At 39.3% G+C, this 19,040-nt stretch overlaps 3 protein-coding genes across 4 annotated transcripts; 2 read left to right on the top strand and 1 right to left on the bottom strand.

Moving 5' to 3' along the window:
• Window positions 1-6,363: 6,363 nt before the first annotated feature.
• hmox1b (heme oxygenase 1b) lies at window positions 6,364-8,304 on the top strand. Its single transcript, XM_008415487.2, has 6 exons — window positions 6,364-6,518; window positions 6,639-6,715; window positions 6,852-6,963; window positions 7,060-7,275; window positions 7,486-7,758; window positions 7,860-8,304. The coding sequence occupies exons 2-6, from the start codon at window positions 6,666-6,668 to the stop codon at window positions 8,040-8,042; spliced, it is 834 nt and encodes a 277-aa protein (XP_008413709.1). The 5' UTR covers window positions 6,364-6,518; window positions 6,639-6,665; the 3' UTR covers window positions 8,043-8,304.
• A 965-nt stretch (window positions 8,305-9,269) lies between these two features.
• Window positions 9,270-13,627, bottom strand: rnf11a (ring finger protein 11a). Its single transcript, XM_008415513.2, has 3 exons — window positions 12,998-13,627; window positions 11,385-11,557; window positions 9,270-10,736 (listed from the first exon to the last, which is right to left on the bottom strand). Exons 1-3 carry the CDS (start codon window positions 13,094-13,096, stop codon window positions 10,565-10,567), a joined length of 444 nt encoding a protein of 147 aa, XP_008413735.1. The 5' UTR covers window positions 13,097-13,627; the 3' UTR covers window positions 9,270-10,564.
• Window positions 13,628-13,887: 260 nt separating this feature from the next.
• Window positions 13,888-17,887, top strand: LOC103468417 (leucine-rich repeat extensin-like protein 3). 2 transcript variants are annotated; one of them, XM_017304782.1, is made up of 4 exons: window positions 13,888-14,107; window positions 14,631-14,816; window positions 14,893-15,046; window positions 16,236-17,887. In XM_017304782.1, the coding sequence occupies exons 2-4, from the start codon at window positions 14,731-14,733 to the stop codon at window positions 16,314-16,316; spliced, it is 321 nt and encodes a 106-aa protein (XP_017160271.1). In that variant the 5' UTR covers window positions 13,888-14,107; window positions 14,631-14,730; the 3' UTR covers window positions 16,317-17,887. The 2 variants fall into 2 exon arrangements, with proteins under 2 accessions (XP_017160271.1, XP_008413722.1); XM_008415500.2 differs by having other exon boundaries at window positions 13,891-14,107; window positions 14,897-15,046.
• Window positions 17,888-19,040: the final 1,153 nt, after the last annotated feature.

Raw genomic sequence — 19,040 nt, 5'->3', positions numbered from 1 at the left:
TTTTCATTTATTTATTTTTCAGATTATCAATTTCTCTATTTCTTTTTCATTTATCTATTTTTCATTAATCTATTTTTCATTTGTCCATTTTTCATTTATCCCTTTACCTATTTACCCATTTTTCATTAATCTATTTTTTAATTTAACCATTTTTGATTTCCTTTTTCCATTAACCCGATTTTCTATTTCCCAGTTTCATTAATCAATTTCTCATATATCCCTTTTTTATTTACCCATTTTTCTTTTATCATTCAACATTTGTTTGAAAAATCTTTACTTTTCCCATTTTCTAATTCCCCTTATTGATTTAGTATTTCCTTATTTTCTTATTTATCACATTCTATTTCCCCGCAAAACTTAGGAAAAAAATAAATGCAAATGAGGAAAGGCACGTCATCAGGCTACAACTTCCCCAATTGGTTGGTTAGCATCACCGTACTTTGCTTCAAGAAAGATGGCGACCTACTGACATGACTTTTAAATCTGACTACAGGACCTGAGCCCATTTTTGAGATACTGAAGCAGCACTTCAGTATCTTCAACAACAGTTAAATGCTAACGGCTCGAGGCTAAGGGCTCAATGCTAACGGCTAAGTTACCTTTAATTCTAAATAATATTCATACTAAGTTAAAAATGACATTTTATGAGCTAGACAGAACAGCAGCCAAGCAATGTCAGTGAAAACATTATTTACTAGAAAAATGATTAATAAAATTGTGCTGCGTAAAATGGAATTAGCTAAAATTTTCAACAGCACAATAAAGGACATTGTAAATAAAATATTTCCAACTGTTGTTGAATAAATAACACAGGTGGTGGTAAAAGCAGCTATGAGTTGATTAAAATGAATAATTTATTTGGGCTAAAAAAAACAACAAAGAAGATGGATATGAAAAACTTACAGACTGGGAGCCATTTATCCTACCCTTGGGATCAATTTTGAATGTTGAATTTGTACAATCTTGGGAAATAAAAAAATATGTACCTGTGTGAAACAGAATATGGACTGATCAGGAATCAGGTTCATCACAGCGGGTTCAGCACCTTACGAGGAACAGCATTTCATGTTGGCAACAAACTAACATAACATTTTACTGGAGCGTTAGACTCGGTGAACCTACCTCGCGCCCATCTCTCATGAACTGGCAACGAGATGTCTATGTTCACTATATTTAATCCTGCCAACCACCACGAGGGGGTGCTGTTTCACCCATTACACATGAACCCAAACTTGGAAGTAATGACAAGTGGAATTCAATACAATATTAACTATGTTACATATATATATTGTCATAGTACCCCCAAGAATTTAAAACTACTTTCACCCCTGCTGGTGCTTATCTCCAGCTAACGTTCCGGGTGAGAGACAGGGTCACCCTGGACAGATCAACAGTCAGACGGGACAAACAACCATGCACACACGCACTCACACCTAGTGAGAATTTGGAGAGGCCAATTAACTTTACAATCATGCTTTTGGACTATGGGAGGAAGCCGGAGTACCCGGAGAAAACCCATCATACACAGGGAGAACATGCAAACTTAATAATTAATTATCCATCCATCCATTTTCTGTCCTTGCTGGCGAGAGGCAGGGTCAACCTGGACAGGTCACCAGTCTGTCACAAGGCAACAAGGAGACAGACAGGACAAACAACCATGCACACACACACACACCTAGGGACAATTTAGAGAGACCAAAAACATGCAAACTCCATGCAGAAAGACCGGGGCCGGGAATCGAACCCAGAACCTTCTTGCTGCAAGGCAACAGCTCTACCAATGTGGGCTGCACATTGTAATGTGCAGCCCACATTACAATCAAAGTATCTAAAACCTTTTAGAACCAGTACCTCCAAATGAACCGCCCAATTCAGGGGATGCTGCAGGTAACCAAACAAAACCCCAAATTACAGGTAAACAACCTGGTTGTCCATTACAAAAAGAAGCAATACATTCCAGGTGACTAACGTCATTTTCTCTTCATGCCAGGAAAGAATGTCCAAAACACCTAGTAGAAGACGTGGCTTCCAAACAGAAAGTCCCAAGGCCCCAGGTAAGGACCTCACTTTGAGGAATCTATTTAGTCTTTTCTTCTATCGTGTTTGTATTCATTGCGTGTGAACACCTCACCAGGGAGGCGTCCAGGAGGCATCCTTACCAGACGCCCGAGCCACCTCAACTGGGTCCTCTCAACTTGGAGAAGCAGCGGCTCTACTCTGAGTTGCTCCCGGATGTTGGAGCTTCTCACCCTATTTCTAAGGTCGAGCCCAGACACCCTGCAGAGGAAACCCATTTCGGCCGCTTGTATCTGTGATCTTGTTCGTTTGGTCATGGCCCAAAGCTCATGACCAAAGATGAGGTGGGAACGTAGATCTACTGGTAAATCGAGAGCTTTGCTGTTTGACTCAGCTCTCTCTACACCACTACAAACCGGTACAGTGCCTGCTTCACAGCAGGCACTGTCCCAATCCGCCTGTCGATCTCCTGCTCCCTTTTTCCCTCATTTGTGAACGAGATCTCCAGATACTTAAACTCCTCCACTTGAGGCAGGAACCTCTCTCCCAGAGAGGAGACATTCCACGTCCCAAGAGCCAGGTTCTGCAACTGAAGATCAGGTCGACGGGAACCCCTCCCTCAAGCACCATCCAGGTTCAGAAGAGGACAGGACAGTTTAGGACAGGAGTTTTGTGCACACAATCAGAGCAATGCCTGCAGCCGCTCCAAAACCCAGGCCATTACTCAACCCGCTCATGAATGATTCTCCACAATTGGACAAAAAGCCCCACACACTCCAGCTCGGACGCTGCCTCTCTTGATTAAAATGTTCAAGAATAGTTTCCACCATTTCATCTTCTTCTGACGGATTTAAATTGTAAGATCTTTTAACTTTTTTCATCAGTCCTGCAATTTCATCGAGTAACTCCTCTGTACTTAAATATCCTAACCTCCTTCTTTGAACCCTGATGTAAAATTCTTTAATTTCGTCAATGAGATTATTGTCCATGTTAAAGGTTTTCTTCAGTCTTTCTTCAGTGCTTGAATGAAAGATCTTGGGAAAGTTCAAGTACTTAGAGACTGTTTTATGATGTCATAACAAAGAGAACGATATTATGACATCACAGAGAGAGTGATGTCATAACTGACATATATTTGCATTTGCATATATTTATGCATTTTATAAAATATGTTTATATGGTTTTCTTTTTTACATATGTTGAGAATGGAAATCCTAATCGATGAATCATAATTTGTATTGGCACATGGAGCATAAAATCAGCTAACAAAAGCATTCTGACTTTACTTATTTTATTCACTTTCAGCGCTGAAAGGAGACGTTTTTACTATTGCATTCGAGAAGAGTTTCTAAAAAAAGTCTGTGCAGATTATGAGGAGGGTAGCTGATTATATGGACTGAAGACACTCCCTGAAATCACACCATGTCTCTGTGGCCTGATAAGTTTCTGTTTTTCTGAGAAATGGGCCTTAGCGTCTAACAGAATCAAAAATGTAACTCTTTGCAATGGGCCCTTTGCGGGGGTGAAAGTAAGAGGGTACGGCAGGGTACTGTGTACCCTTAAAACATTTAGTGGGGGTACGCAGTACCTGCAAGAGAGGGGAGAGGCTGTCTGCTGTATAAAAAAAAAAAAATCAACGGGTTCACTGTGCAGCCCTGAGTTCACCCACTAATCAGCCGTGACTGATTAGTTTTTCAAGAACAATCTGAAACACGACTTAATTGGTTAATAACTTTTTTCCCATTTCATATTGTTTCTGAACTCTGTGCTTGAGCAGGGCTGCAATATGTCGCTGGTGTTGCATATGAAACATGTCTCCTCATGGAAAAAGAAGAAAGCAACAATATGTGTTTTCTAAAAATCACAAATGCGTAACTTGGATACGTAATTTTAATCTGATTATTGGATTTTAAATAGTAACACGTTAGATTACTCGTTAAGGGGTCAGATTAGAGTAACACGTTGATGACACCATTGTTTGACATTTTTGCTCAAGCTATTTACGGATCTTCCGATATGTGTTCCCCCCCCATTGATAAACTTCATCCTACGCCCTTGCTGAAGACAAAAAAATCACAAGTAGAGGCTTTCCTGTCTTCTTTTACTGTTGCACCAGCTGAATCTGTGCCAGAGTTCAAAGGTTATTCAAATGTTTTCTATCAGAAGACCCACATGGTAAGCTGCTGTGCAGTGTGACACTTACAGTGGGTAAATGATTTAACTTTCTCCTGATAAAGACTTTCACTGTGATTTGACCTGGCTGAGAGTGGTACGACTGCTGCAAGCGAGAGGTCAAACAAACATGCCACCCAACAAATTACGATGCAAACAAGAGACTTCAGAGCATTTTGATTGTGCTTTATTTTCACAATGAAAATAATGTTCTGCTTCATTTCGCCCATTAGATTATCGCAACCTTTGATTAGAAACGCGGAGGACTAGCATCAGAGCATCTGACGTAGTTATGAGACGTTCAGGTTAGCATAAACTCTAAAGTGGAAAAATACTCTTTATTGATTTTATAACTTAAAGCTCACGACTTTAATGACCTCACAACTCTGGCTCGCGCAGACCCAGGGGTGAACCTCAGTTCTTCACGTAGACAGGAACGACAGCTGCTGTTTCATGTTTACTCCGGGCTCCTCCTCCTCCTCCTCCTCATCTAAAATGCTGAGTCACGTTTCGGTGCTGGAGTGCTGTTTCATGATTTATAATAAACATGACCACTGGGTGTCGCTGTACTTATGAATCCTTACATAACTAAGGTTGTTGTAAATCTTGCTTTCACTTATCAAAAAGCGTATTCATTTGAAAAATCCATAGCATTTCTTGAAATACGATTAAGCTATATCATTAATGTAATAAAGTGACACTGACACTGAAGCTCTGTATTTTTTGGAAGTTTTTCTCTCTGCTGGCTGCATTTCCTACCATTAAAAACCAGAAAGTAGCATAAATCTGCATTCTTTCAAAAAGCAATTTCCATATGACCTGTCAGTTTCACAATCTTAATGACATGAAGCCTCAGAATACTTTGTTCTAGCATAAGCACGTTCTGTTAAGACGGCAGTCTAACCTTTGGTGGTGCTATCTTAATTCGCTAAGCAGGTGATCTCTAACATAAAGTCAGGCTTTCACTGACTCAGACTCCTCACTAAGGTCAAAGGTCATATACCTGTCAATGAATTTGAATGAGTAATCCATGTTCTTATACAGATGAATTCCTTATCCTGTGATGTTAACAGCTGGCATAGCGCTAACTGTGTAACAAATGTGTGCAGATCTTGGTCTATAATCTGCTAATATCAGAAGAGCACAATTAAAACTTTTAACTTAAAACAATTATGGTTAATGGAAAGTGTGCCCACATATTTATACTTCAATCCACTGGCATGCACTGCTAATTAAGAGTCATTTTCAATTGTGCTGCTTTTGAAGTTTTAACAAACTGGCACTTAAACATTTTTGCTGAACTGCTGGATCTTTATATTCCACCCAGGACAACTAGGTCTGCTGGAAGTTCCTAAACAATTGAACTTTGGGCTGCCTCAAGAACTGCCTGCAGAGGCACGTTAGATATGCCACAAAGATTGAGATCTTTCTATCCGTCTTTTGTAAAGACAGCGTTTCTCCTTTTGGAATAGTAAACTTCCACAATACAACTTTGGCCTTTTTAAGTTATTCATCAGTTTTCCCTAAAAAGAGGTGATTGGAGACACAACATCAGGGATTTTTTTTCAGTTCATTCACAACTATATCATAGCCTTTTTATTTTTTACAAGGGATTCAGCCTAAACTATATAGTTTATTCATTTATTTTCTAATGTATCCGTTTGTGTTGCGTTCAATCGTGTGTTACATAAAATCAGATTTATCGGGATTCGATAAAGAAATAACACTCTTAACTGTGTTGGATTTTTTGTAAGCCTATTGTGAGGTTGTGGCTGGTTTTGTCAACTAAAGCTTGTTGCGGGAGTGTTTGCTCATCTTTCCACTCAAATTAAAGCTGTGAATTAACATGTGACTTGTGCTTGTGTGACCTTAGAGTCTGAACACTTCCTCTCATGGCGATCTCAGAAATGTTCAGTGTCATGTTTAGCACTGGCTCCTCCTCCGATTCAACTTTGGGAACTAGATTTGCCCCGTCACGTTTTGCACTCGGCCCGCCCTGGGCTTTGTTTTCCAGGGAATTGCCAAAAAATCCTCACTCATGCTATGTCCCATACTCCCTCCCCCGGCAGTTTTCCCAAGCCTGCTTGTGAAAACAGCTGTATCATGGTTTGTCTCGACTCCTCCCACCGCTTCTGCTGAAGTTGCCATTTCATGTTAAGCAGACGGTTTGTGACTCAGGCTTCCTGTTTTCATTGAGGCAGAAAAGGGGGAGGGAGTTGGAGACAAGCAGCTTGTATAAAAGAAGGAGAAGAGCTAGAGCTCTCAAACTGAGCAAGAGAGCAAGATAAGAGAGCTGCATCTCCATCTGAAGGACTTAATCACAGCTGGTAAGTAAATCACAACTCGAATATCAGAACATGTGCTGATGTTTAGATTTTCTAAATCTTCTCAGTGTTGGGATATTATGTGCAAAATGATACATTTTTCATAAACATATTTTCTGACAGGTTTGACATATTTAAACCTGGAGCACAATGGAAACAGAAAAGAGGACTCAGAAGTCAGCAGAGCAGACCGTTACCAGGTTAGATTGAGCTACTGTGATTTCCTTCATACCTCTAAAACTTTGTTTTGGTCTTTTCCCCCAGTGAACATTGTCCAAATATGACTGCTTTTCTTTAATATCCTGAAAACCAACGTTGTTGTTTTCTCTCACACAGAGATCTGTCAGAACAAATCAAAGAGGTGACCAAGGAGAGTCATGTCAGAGCAGAAAACACAGAACTGATGCTGAGCTTCCAGCGGGGGCAAGTTACACTTCCACAATATAAGGTAATGACAAACTCTACAGCACATCCGCTGAGATTGATTAAATTTTGGTTGGAATCCAGCGGGTCAACCAAATCCACCTCTCTGCCTCCTCCATAGCTCCTCCTGTGCTCCCTGTATGAGATCTACCAGGTGTTGGAGGAAGAGATGGACAGAAACTCCAACCATCCCGCTGTGGCACCCATTTACTTCCCCGCTGAACTGGCCCGGATCAAGTCAATCGAGAAGGACCTGGAGTACTTCTACGGACCGGACTGGAGGGAGAAGATTGTCGTCCCTGCTGCCACTCAGAGATACAGCCACAGACTCAGACAGGTAGGTTTTCTACATTCCACATGCAAAGTGTCATTGTTGTACACAACAACACTTTATTTCAGTACAGCCCGTTTTAAGGTCCAATATAACTTGATACATTAAGTTTTAGCATAGACAAAAAAAGAAACAAATATTTCATGAATTTCTCCTTTTTACACAGACTGCAGGAAATGTAAAAGTTAACGTTCTTTATTCTTGTGTATTTTTCAGATTGGCAAAGAAAACCCTGAGTTCTTGGTTGCTCACGCTTACACCCGATACCTGGGAGACCTGTCTGGAGGGCAGGTGCTCGGCCGAATTGCCCAGAAGTCCATGGGGTTGAAAAGCGGCGAGGGTCTGTCTTTCTTTGCCTTCCCTGGCGTTTCCAGCCCCAACCTGTTCAAGCAGCTCTATCGCAGCCGGATGAACAGCGTGGAGCTGACGGCGGAGGAGAGGAACGGCGTGCTGGAGGAGGCCGTCAGGGCCTTCGAGTTCAACATCCAGGTGAGGAGGGGGGTGGTGGATGGGCAATGGATATCACCTGCCAGGTGCCAGGCAGCTGAGCAAACAAGATTAGCCTGAGTTAATCATTACTTGGTTTACAGGTGTTTGATGGCTTGCAGAAGATGCTGAGTGTGGCGGGAAATCGGCAACGGCAAAGTTCAACAGACTCCAATGCAGTCCATGGTAAAACACTCCAGATCCCAGGAACCTTTTCACCAATGCTGAGGATGATACTGGGACTCTTTGTGGCTCTGGCTGCCGTCGTGGGGCTCTATGCATTATAGAGACAGTTTGAAAAAGAAAAAAAAATACTGTGTTTTCTTGATCTGAAGATCCTTTTTGTAAATAACTGATGTGTTTGTGAGCTTTTAACATAAACTAGATTTATTTTGTATTTGTTTACATTGTGTACTGACTCAATTTGTACTTTTTTCCCTATCACACTAATGCACAGATGCACAGAATGCATTAAATGTGCAATACTGAAAAATACTGTATGTATGCCACCTTTTTTTAATAAAATCTGCTGTAAAAAGAGAAAAACAATACTTGTTTATCCTACACTTCTTTTCCATTATTATCTTTTCATGGATATGACCGTGTTGATACTGAACCCCCAGCAGCTGGATGTTGTCCCTGATGGCTTCTGTTTATTTGGCCTATTGGTGTTTTTCAGATTATGAGTATAAACATTCTGTGGGGATAAAAGAGGTAAAAAAAAAGATTCTTTGCCAGGCAGATGAGGATGCTGTTCCCTATAGATGTATAGATTCAGTTATTTTCAAATCAATGTATTAATCAAATTCAAGACCATTCTCTTGAACCCCAAGTGGAGGAGTTTTATCTTGGGACTTATTTCACAGAAGTGAAAAATGGAGCAGGAGATTGATAGACCAGACTGGTGTCTATCAATCTCTCATGAAGAGAGAACTGAGCGAAAAGGCAAAGGTCTTGATTTACAGATCAATCTAAGTTCCTATTGTACGGTCACAAGCTTTGGTTAGTGACTGAAAGAAGGAGATAGGAACTACAAGCGGCCTAAGTTTTCTTCCTCAGGGTCTCAAAGATAGGACGAGAATTTACATTAAGAACTTTAAAGCAAAAAAAAAAAAAAAAATCTTTTTGCTCATCTGGATTCTGCTGACATTGGGTTCATTTGTTCATTTATGTCCAGCCAACAGCATAAGCTGCCATCTTTGAGGACATGCCAAATATCAAATACTGTCAGTTAAACGTTGAATTTCAAGTCTTGAAAAACGTTTATATAGATAGAGTTCCATTTAGTGAGGGCTTGGTATTTTGTCATTTGTTCTTAAGTGCCTTAAGTTATGGTTTTGTTTTAGGCCCTGCTCCACATGTGTCACATGTGCACAGTCCTTGTGCCCAAGTGTGCTACGTGTATTTTAGTAGCTTCTGTGCTTTATTTTTGTGTTTTTTTGTTTTCTTTTCTTTTTTGAGAATTTTCAATTATGGCTGAAAATACTCAAAACCAATGAACACAACACATCAGCTCAAAAGATTCAGAATGTACTTTTATTGTGACTTTCATCAGTTTTTACAATTTTTTTTTTGCACTTTTTGCATACGTTATAAATTAAAACAGATACAGACTCTTGCTGTTTGTTTCTTCAAACACACCTGTGACACACTGTGCTGGTATGCGTTTCCTCCTAGAGGAAAACTAAAGAACGACAAAGTAAAAGTCAAAACTGATTGTACTTCACAGAACTTGGCTTACATCAACCTTCAGAAAAGGCACGGCGAGCACACAGTAAATCAGAAATGTCCTCGTACTCGAATCTCTCAACGGTTCAAATCATGCTTTACATTCAGTCAGTCTACATCCCTTCCTGCTGCTTCACCAGTTCTTCCCACGCAACACAAAGTCAGTCTCACATTACGTGTTAGACATCAAAAGGCGAAAACATTTTGTGCTACTAAACTCAGAAACTTTGGAAATTTGTAAGTTGCTAAAAGAAGTGCAGAACCACACAACAACAAAAAAGTCACACTTCCTAGACGTGCCAGTCTCAAACAACCGTTACCTGAAACACTTAAAAACAGAAATTAAAACACATTTCTATATGGAACCCACAAGCTGCAGACTTTACGATTAGGAGCTCAATATGCGTTAAGGAGGAAGTTGAACAGAGAGTTGTGAGTCTGTAAATGTTTCTGATGCTAAACAACATGTATAGAATCTGGAAGAACTGGATTTTAATTCAAAACCAAAAGGGAGAATTCATATGGAGGAAGCACTCAACAACTAACACTTCCAAAATAAAAGACAGTCAATTCTTGAATCACGTAAATGACTGAACTGATAACATCTAAACTCCAACTGCTGACAACTTTAATTTAGTTGCGGAAACTAAAGTGAATTGTGTGAACATGTTTCTGCAACATCCCAGAATATGGATTCTCTATAAGAAAATCATCTTTTCACTTTGTGTTTTCACTGTCAACTTATTACACGCAGACATGACTCAGATAAATCTCCCTGTCTGAAATAACGGACATTACACCAAAGAGGAAGTAAACAGCCGATTACTTAAAAACAAAAATCACTGCGTTTTGTCTTTTTTTTTTTAGCTCATCTGACTTGATTTGGCATATTATCCTCCTGTGAAAAGGCAACATTTCTTCAAACAAACATGTGACTAACTGTTCTTGATGTGTGTCTTCATCCCCAGAGACCTTAGAAATACCTGCGCAGGGCCACACCGCCTCGGCTACCTGCTGAATAGCGAGGGTAAAAATGGTGCCGTTCCTTCTGGACAGGCACGGTAGCAGCCACCGGCGGGGCTCAGTTGGTTTCATATGTAGACAGCAGGGCGGCGTCCACGGGCTCCATGCAGGAGGGGCAGGTGAAGGAGCGCATCAGCCAGGGGTCGATGCAATCCACGTGGTAAATGTGAAGGCAAGGCAAGAACCGAATGGGATCACCATATTCAAAATCCATCATGCAGATCACACACCTGAGGAAGAGAGAAGCAGCGTTTCAGCAAACAAGCCTTTTCGGTGTAATAACAGTTGCAAGTTGTTGTTTTTTTTAATCTATGACAGCTTCATACATCTGGAGACTGAACTTTTTACCCATTCTTCTTTACAACGCAATACTCTTCTTTTCAGGCCTGCCAGTTTAGATGGAGAGCCATGTTTTAGTATGTGCAATATTGCCATAGTTTTTCCGTTTATGGAAGATAGATTAAGCAGAGCTTTGTGACCCATTCAAAGCTTGGGATATTGTTTCAGAACCTAATTGTGCTTTACAATTTCCCCACAACTTTCTCCTGATGCATCGCCTGTGTTCCCTGATGCCGTTTGTTCACTTCTGTAACAAACCTTCGCAGAACACCTGGATGTACACTGAGGTTTAACTACACACAGATGGTCTCAGTTGATTAAATATAATTTCCCTTCTCTTCCTAATCATATCCTTCCTTCTGTTGGTCTATCACATGAATCTGCAAGGCAACACAATGAATTTTGTTGTTATGCTGAGACTAAATGTTAAAAATAATAAATAAATACTGCATATGAAAACTTCCGTAAGGGACAGAAAACAAAAGTTTTTTTTTTTTTTTAAATAAAGTTTTGTGATGATGTCAACATTTAGGACTTACTCTTTGACTTTCTTCTCCGAGGCGTCAGAGCCCGGGTCGAAGATGCCTTTGGGAAGATGCTGGATGAGTCCGATACGCTGAGCGATACGGATCTGCTCCTCCTCGGTCAGCTGGTTGGCCAGACGACTCTCGCCTGGCGTGGGATGGAAGACTGGCAGCGGCGGGGTGTGCTGCTACAGACAACAGATCACGAAACGCAGCCCGTGTCATCTCCAAAAGCAGAGGTGTAGAGCATTGGCTTCACACAAATTCGACCACAAATCTAGTTTTTCTTCTACACTGCTTAGATGTTTTGCTGCTCATGGGATTTCTGCTCATACAGCTTGCATTTTGTAAAAATCTTCACTGTGAGTACTCATGCTAACTGGAGAATTGCTTTACATGTTGAACCAGGTGATTGGGCTTCTCAAAAACCAAATAACACCTGGATTAAGACAACAAATCCCACGCAAGTTAAGCAGGAGAAATTGAAAATGTAGGACAAAAAACCCCCCAAAAACCCGAAAAACAAACTGAAGTACACATGGGGAATGTTAGATTCAAGGCAAACAAAAACAGATGAGAATGAAAAGCTGGCAGGGACACAGTGGGAACATCAGGAATGTAGTATTTTATGTTTTACTGAAACATGGCCGCAGGGAGATATTCCAGACACTGAAGTCTATTTATCTGACTGTGAAATTAACTGGCAGACGAGACTTTTATTCAGAAACATTGAGATACATGCGCTACATAAAAGGTCAACTTTTTTTTTTCTCACCATCTGACATTAAATGAAACAAAACCTTCCCTGTCTTGAACCATTTAAGATTAACAACATTATACCCAACTGCTAAATGCCAGAAGATTGAGAGAGAGGGGATTTTGGGTATTCAGACATGTACAGTGCATTCAGAAAGACTTCTCAGTGCTTCACTTTCTCCATGATTTTTGCATTTGTCATAATGAGCTATTTGTGTTTAGAAACAAGACTACCAATTGGAGTTTTGGCTCATTTCTCCTGACATGAAACCTTTAGAAAATAACTTTTCCTGAGCATTAACTTTAAGTTACCATAAGGGAAGATTCAGGTAAGATTATTGCTCATTACCTACATGTCAAGAAATTATTTTTTCCTTTTTTATATACTCTGGAAACAATGAAGAGTATTGCACATCACGCTCCTTTTCAAACTTCCTTTTATTGTCTTTTATTTATGGTCCTTTTATTTCCACAATTTAATTACAGGTTGTTATTTTTTTGTTTGTTTGTTTGTTTATTTTTCATAAAGCACCAAAATACAACAAAAGTCATGTTGAGGTGTATTACAAATATATCCATCCAGTTCCAATTGTTTTTACATAGAGTCCAGTTCGGTCCAAATCAATTCATTTTAGCCCAACAGAATCAAAGTGTAAACCTCCCATTAGTCTGACCTACACTTGTATGGCTTTCGAAATTAATAGAACAAATTAATGATTTGCCTAATCACAAACTATATCTTTTATACGTTAAGACGTTTTAAACAACTACTCATTCATGGGATGGATTTATAGATGGCATTTTAGTCATAAAACAATGAAAAGTGACGTCAACCGCGGGCTGCGAGAAAAGTAGACACTCAGGTTGCTTACCTGGTAGGGTGGCGGGGGCTCTCCGGGCAGACTGCCCCCCTCGGAATCGTTCAGCAGCGAAAGGTCATCCCCACCTTGTGAAAACAAGCAGTTCCCCATTGACCTAAAACCACCATGAGAGAGAAGACACTTCTTTCTGTGGGCAGAACTCAGCAGAGAACCTGAGCCTCAAAAAAGAACCTGAGCAGTACCCGGACGGTAACTTAGCTCGAAGCTGCTAGCCCCAGAAAGGAGGCGGCAGGAGACAAGAGTTCAGACAAATCACCGCAAACGCGGATTGATACGGGTTTTCTGATTCCAGCAGCTGACACAGATGTTGACAGTGTTTGACAAGGAGAGGGGTCTGCGTCCAGCTGTTTGCTGTATTTACAACGAGCAACAAGCCGGAAATGTCGTCACGAGGAAGCTGGCCAATACTACACTTCCGACCTGCAGTTCAAAATAAAAGTTTCAAGGACGTACAGCGGCATAAACCATAAAGGCACAGAATAAGAACGACTTCCACACTTTTTGTAACACACTTCATATTTCATAAAGTTTTAAGGGGGTGGAGGGGTTAGTTTGTTCATTCATATTATACAACACTAAATAAGCAACAACAAAAACATAACGAAATATATTGTTTTTATAAAAGCTCCAGTTAGCTATATTCTGTGCATTACATCACAAGGTAGCACTAACCCCAGCATTTGAGCTGTGATGACTTGACTTTTATTTAAATCTAAACAGAAATAGGCACACAATAAGTTGACAAAGCTGACACAAGCAGAGAAAGTTGTGCAAAAAGGACGCAACCTGAATAAACCATAAACAAAAAATACCAGCGGTTTAAATTGTAAAAAAAAAAAAATGCAGCATTGATGACTTTATCCATAAAGACATGTGTACGTCACAAGCACCGCCTTATGTTATGATTGATACAGGAAGTCGTAAAAGTGGGAGTGGTTCGATTGCGTTCTTAGCTTTCCGAAGATGAAAAGAGATGTTTAATCATCGATAAAACATGTATTGCCAATAAAAAATCAAGAAGAAGAGGATAAAATACCAGTTGGAGAAATACCAAACGTTTCTTGCCAACCGCCAATAAAAATCAAGAAGCACAAAGAGATGGTAAGTAGAGGAAGATGCGATACCGTTCGGCGTAGCTCGGAACAGATTTTTTACCGTTTTACGGTATTTCAACGTAAAACACGAGAGAAGCGTTTACGGATTGTGCTATGCAGCTGGGTGTGTGCGATTCTCTGTTTAGCTTCCCAACAACTCACCCACGCAGGACATTCCTCCGGTTCTAACATGGCCTTAACTGTCTTTTCTATAGTTTTCCTCTAATGTGTTTTCCCTTTTCTGGGGCAAAACACTAAAGTAAAGGACAAGCCACATTGGGGTAGATTTTCACATAGATTCTAAGGTACTTTAGTTGAACATGTTCATCCGTATATGTGTGTTTGTGTCACAGTTTAAAATGAGGATGATCACGCAGAACTCCTTTTTTTTATTTCCTTCTGTCCTTAGAAAGTTAGAAACCTGAATTGGACAAAAGAGTAATGGAGTCAAAATGCATCAACAAGACAACGTGGTTTTGCTTCAACTTGGTTTTTTTTTAAAATCTCATTTTTAATGTGCGCATATTCAGACAACCAAGACGTGCCTACCTCCTGCACCCCCACCCCCACCTCCGCCTCCATCCAGTGGAAACCCGCCATTTAGAGTCCCTCCTCCACCACGTCCTCAACATGCCGCAGTGCCTTTTAGATGCGGTGGTGCAAGGCTTCCAGTCCAAGAGACAGGCGACCAGGGAGACAATTCACACAACTTCCAGGTAAACAAGCGCCTTTTTCATCATTCTGGAGTTAAAATGACCATCTAAAATATGTGATGATAAATTCTCCCCTGAGCCAGAACACTAGTGCTCCACCCCAGCACACAGACAACAGCACACCTCCACCTCCACCTCCACATGGAGAGGAGGACACAGAGACGGACGAGGGGATGAAGCAACACCCAGTCCAGGAAACTGACCCCCCACCCCAGGTGTATGAGAACCCACAGGTGTGTCATCACAAATAAGTTTCTGTTTTTACGGTAGAACTCTGTTGGCAGCAGGAAAGGTAGCACCTCTACCGGTGCATCTGATTAATGAAGTATAAAAATATGCATTTTAGGTGTTTTGTTTTCATTCATTTTGATGTTTATGCTAATAAACCCCCCAAAATGTAGATTTATTTGGAGATAGGATAAAAGAAAACAGGTTGTAATACACTAACATATTTCTGTATAGTAGTTAGTCTGGACTCGTTTTTCATTATTTACTGCATCAGTGCAGCGTGGCACGGCGGTCATCAGCGGTCATCAGCCTTCAGCTAGTCTGCGCTGTTGGAACTGGTGACTGAAGGGTTTAGGTCAGTGAAGAACTGTCATTGCATGAGATCTAAACTTTATTTTGGCGCTCTGAACCACATCTAAGTAAGACGCGTCTGTCCTTCATTGTGGCTTAAAATGTTAATTTCAGTTAACAAAAGTCCTCAAAAGGCTGGTTCTGGCAGAATAAATTGATAAAACTACCTATGACCTTTAAGATACTATAGCTTTCCCTACATTCAGTGAATGCTTCTTAAAATGAAACAATACTAAACATCTATTCTTACTGATGTAATAAAATCTGATTTGATCCGACTGATGAAATAATATTTAAGAAATGGAGTCTATAGGGCCAAACAAATAGCTCAAGGGTCAAACATGACTTAAAACGAGGAACATGTCAGTGAGAGCAGATCTGTGTGGAGCGACTCCTGAAGCAGTCGGTTAGTCCACACCTTGTGAATCTCCCAAAACTCTTGAATGACCTTTGCTTTACAGTCAACTCAAAGTTGAATATCTCTCAGTCACATTTTTTCCTTCTACTGAACCTTTTACTAAGAAACTCCTGTGATTAATGAGCGTTTGTTTTTTTGTTTTTTTAGCAATGACATCTTGTGGATAATGTGACTGTCTTGCCACATCAGCTGTCAAATCATCACACTTCCTCATAATTGTGTAATTATTCTAATTTTCAGTTTGGGTTTTTTTTTTCTATTAGCTGTAACCTGTAATTATAAGTAAACACTTGAACTAAATCAGAATATATTGAATCTATGCGAGTTTCTTTTTTTTTTATTCTATTACTTTCATAAACAAACATTTGTTGAGTTTTATAAGTTATTGAAATGCATTAATGCGATGTAAATTTTCACATCCCCAGCCTGCTGAGACCCCAAATCCTGAAGGAAACGTCAGTACGATGGATGAAGATGATGACATTCAGCATTCAAGAAGGGCTTAGGTTATGTTAAACTGTGTTCAGATGAAATGATTATGATTATTCCCATAGGGACAAATTAGAGGCATTGCTTTGGTCAGACCTTCTAAATATTGGGCTACAGTAAAACCGACACTGTTTTTACTCTGTTCACAGCAGATCTTATCTTTTTAAGATGTTTTCTTACCCCACAGATATTTAACTACTGTGCAATGTGGAAGTAAATTTGAGCACGCTCGATAACCTTGAAGCGCATGATTAGTCAGAGACATCTTGCAACGGCACAATGAGCTGTCCGTTTTCTTCTACTTTTCCTTCTCTTGCAGTTCCACAGGGGGACAGTTGGCTCAATTTATTTTGTGGATATAATGCCATTGAGAGCTACGCATACTTTTTTTTTTCCAGCCAACAAAAGTGAAGATGAGGGGCGTCAAATGAAGGACAGACAGACAAGGACGCATAACGCAAACGCTGAAGTTTGGTTTCTCCTCCGTTAAATTCATACTAGTAAAAAGTAAAAAAAGAAGAAAAAAAAAGTCTGTTTTCCGAGTAAAAATTGCACAACTTCAGCTTCCACACTTTCAGCTATTTAAAAAGTAAAATTACAAAAGGAATGTTATTCATTGCTTTTGATCTAATTAAATACTAGGCTGGTAATTATGGTAGATAATGAACTTATTTATTTATTTATTAAACATGCACAAGTTCTAATGAAAATGATATGTGTAACAGCAAACTATTATGTCATAGATCTTTAAGTTTTGAGGTACGGTAAATGCATCTTGACGCTGGATTGTAATCGAGAAAAATAATAAAAAATAGATCACCAAAGAAAAGAGTGTCAGAGTTGTGTAATACTGGATTTAAAGTGAATTGTGTTTTTTTTTTGTTTTGTTTTTTTGCAGAGGGTATTTACCTCTCAGATTGAAATTCATGCTGTTGGTTTATTTTTATGTTAAAATGCAGATTGTTTTTTCTTTACTTCTTATTCTCAGTTGCTTATCATCTTGTTTAAAAAACACACAAAGTTGATAAAAGAAACTCAGTACTAGCTCAAACCATGTTTATTCTTGCTGTATTATAAGTGCAATCAGACTCAGAACATCTGGAGTGTGTGAACATCTGTTTAGCTCATATTTTCATACTTTGACACACCGTGTGTAATGCTGGTCAGCTTTGTTTTGTTACATGATGAATTTGTTTCACTTTGAGAATTTTTGTTTATGAAAGCAAAGTTTTTGCACAGGAGGAGAACTCATTTTAAAGACAAATTTAACATTTCAATATGTTTTGTAGAGAAAATCTGCAATAAGTTAGTGACTTTCTTTGCAATTGCATTTCTAAAGATGTTTTAGTTTGTCGATATATTTTTATTCAATATGTGCCTTTAGGATAAATTTTTTTCCACTGTCACTTGTGCATGCATAGGATGGGATAATAATGCATTGAAGTAAATAATCGATACTTTCCTTTAATTTTTTTTGACTGAATTGGACTGAGTAGAAATGGAATTTCTATTCCTTGTGAGTTTCTCAAAAATAACATTTGTTGAGAAATGTCAGTGAATAAACTGAATTATTAAATTTTACACTATCTTTTTTGTCATCAAAACATTTCTTTACATCTTAAACTAAAACTTTTTTGTTCTAATTTAGTGTTTCAGGACAAATTGATGATCCATAAGTGAGAATGCTAAAGATTCAAGTGTTGTTGAAGGTATGCGTAGCTTTACATTCATAGTATATTTTCACAGTGGAACTAGTAATATCTCACAAGTAAAATAATACATCTATTAATTTGATGGGGGAAACAAAAAAGTGAAAATGCTTTACAGAATTAAGAGAGGAGTCAGAAACATAAGGAGCGAGTAATGTTCGACAATGAGAGAGTTAAAATTAAGTTGGAGAAAATAATGTGAACCCTCTTTTAAATCTAGCACTGTATGAAATCCTAATCTAAATTAACTGGGTTTTAGCAGCAGAAGCATCTAAAATGATTTTATTTATCAAACAAAAACTGAAGCTTAAAAAAAAACCTTTGTTCGGTAGGATTTCAGAGTGAAAGCAGCTGCCAGGTGCTGGTGTTTAAAGCTTCTATAAAAACAGAAGTATGCTGGTCTGGAGCGCACATGTTTCTTTCAGCACAACGCCAAGGAAGAAGGTCAACGGTAGTTTAGAGATGCAACTGTTGCTGTCCCTTAATCTGGGAAGGGTTATAAAACCATTTCCAAACTAAAGTAAAAAATGTTAGTGGAAAAAAAATAATACAGCTGCCAGTATTTGCTGGAGTGGACATCCAAGCAAAGGTCAGGTAGTGTAATGCTGAGGGAGTTTGTAAAAGCTACAAACTGGACTACACAGGCATCAGTAAGCATGTTAAATTCTATTCTAAAGTTCATGTCAGCAGAAGAAAAGATTGAACAAGCATGTCAATTTGAAAGGGTTTCAATTGGGCCGCCAAATTTTTATGAAAATATGTTGGCATGCTGCACCGGAATGAAGCACAAGACTTCTGGAATAATGTCCTTATGACAGATTAGAGCAAATATTTACTTGTGACACAGAAATTACATCTCATATTAACCTTGAAGCACAAGGATGGAGAGATGATTTGCCAACAATCTAATCCCAGATTAAGGGATGGATGTTGGTACCTGAGCACATTGCAGTTATTGAGTGAAGATTTCTACAGTTAAATGTGGGGCCATCTGGTCATCACTTAAAAGAGAAATCACTGAACAAAAAGGCT

Source organism: Poecilia reticulata, linkage group LG1 (genome assembly GCF_000633615.1).
Source record: "Poecilia reticulata strain Guanapo linkage group LG1, Guppy_female_1.0+MT, whole genome shotgun sequence".
In the NCBI taxonomy this organism is placed as follows: domain Eukaryota; kingdom Metazoa; phylum Chordata; class Actinopteri; order Cyprinodontiformes; family Poeciliidae; genus Poecilia; species Poecilia reticulata.
This window is presented reverse-complemented; position numbering and strand designations above follow the sequence as displayed.

Bases quoted from the DNA above. Each gene is read 5' to 3' on its own strand.
- hmox1b (XM_008415487.2), top strand. From the start codon at position 6,666: ATGGAAACAGAAAAGAGGACTCAGAAGTCAGCAGAGCAGACCGTTACC. The intron at 6,716-6,851 runs GTTAGATTGAGC...TCTCTCACACAG, and splicing joins GCAGAGCAGACCGTTACCAG to AGATCTGTCAGAACAAATCA. The intron at 7,759-7,859 runs GTGAGGAGGGGG...CTTGGTTTACAG, and splicing joins CCTTCGAGTTCAACATCCAG to GTGTTTGATGGCTTGCAGAA.
- rnf11a (XM_008415513.2), bottom strand. From the start codon at position 13,096: ATGGGGAACTGCTTGTTTTCACAAGGTGGGGATGACCTTTCGCTGCTG. The intron at 11,558-12,997 runs GTAAGCAACCTG...TGTTGTCTGTAG, and splicing joins AGCCCCCGCCACCCTACCAG to CAGCACACCCCGCCGCTGCC. The intron at 10,737-11,384 runs GTAAGTCCTAAA...TCTCTTCCTCAG, and splicing joins TCGGAGAAGAAAGTCAAAGA to GTGTGTGATCTGCATGATGG.
- LOC103468417 (XM_008415500.2), top strand. The intron at 14,817-14,896 runs GTAAACAAGCGC...CCCCTGAGCCAG, and splicing joins ACAATTCACACAACTTCCAG to AACACTAGTGCTCCACCCCA. The intron at 15,047-16,235 runs GTGTGTCATCAC...TCACATCCCCAG, and splicing joins AGGTGTATGAGAACCCACAG to CCTGCTGAGACCCCAAATCC.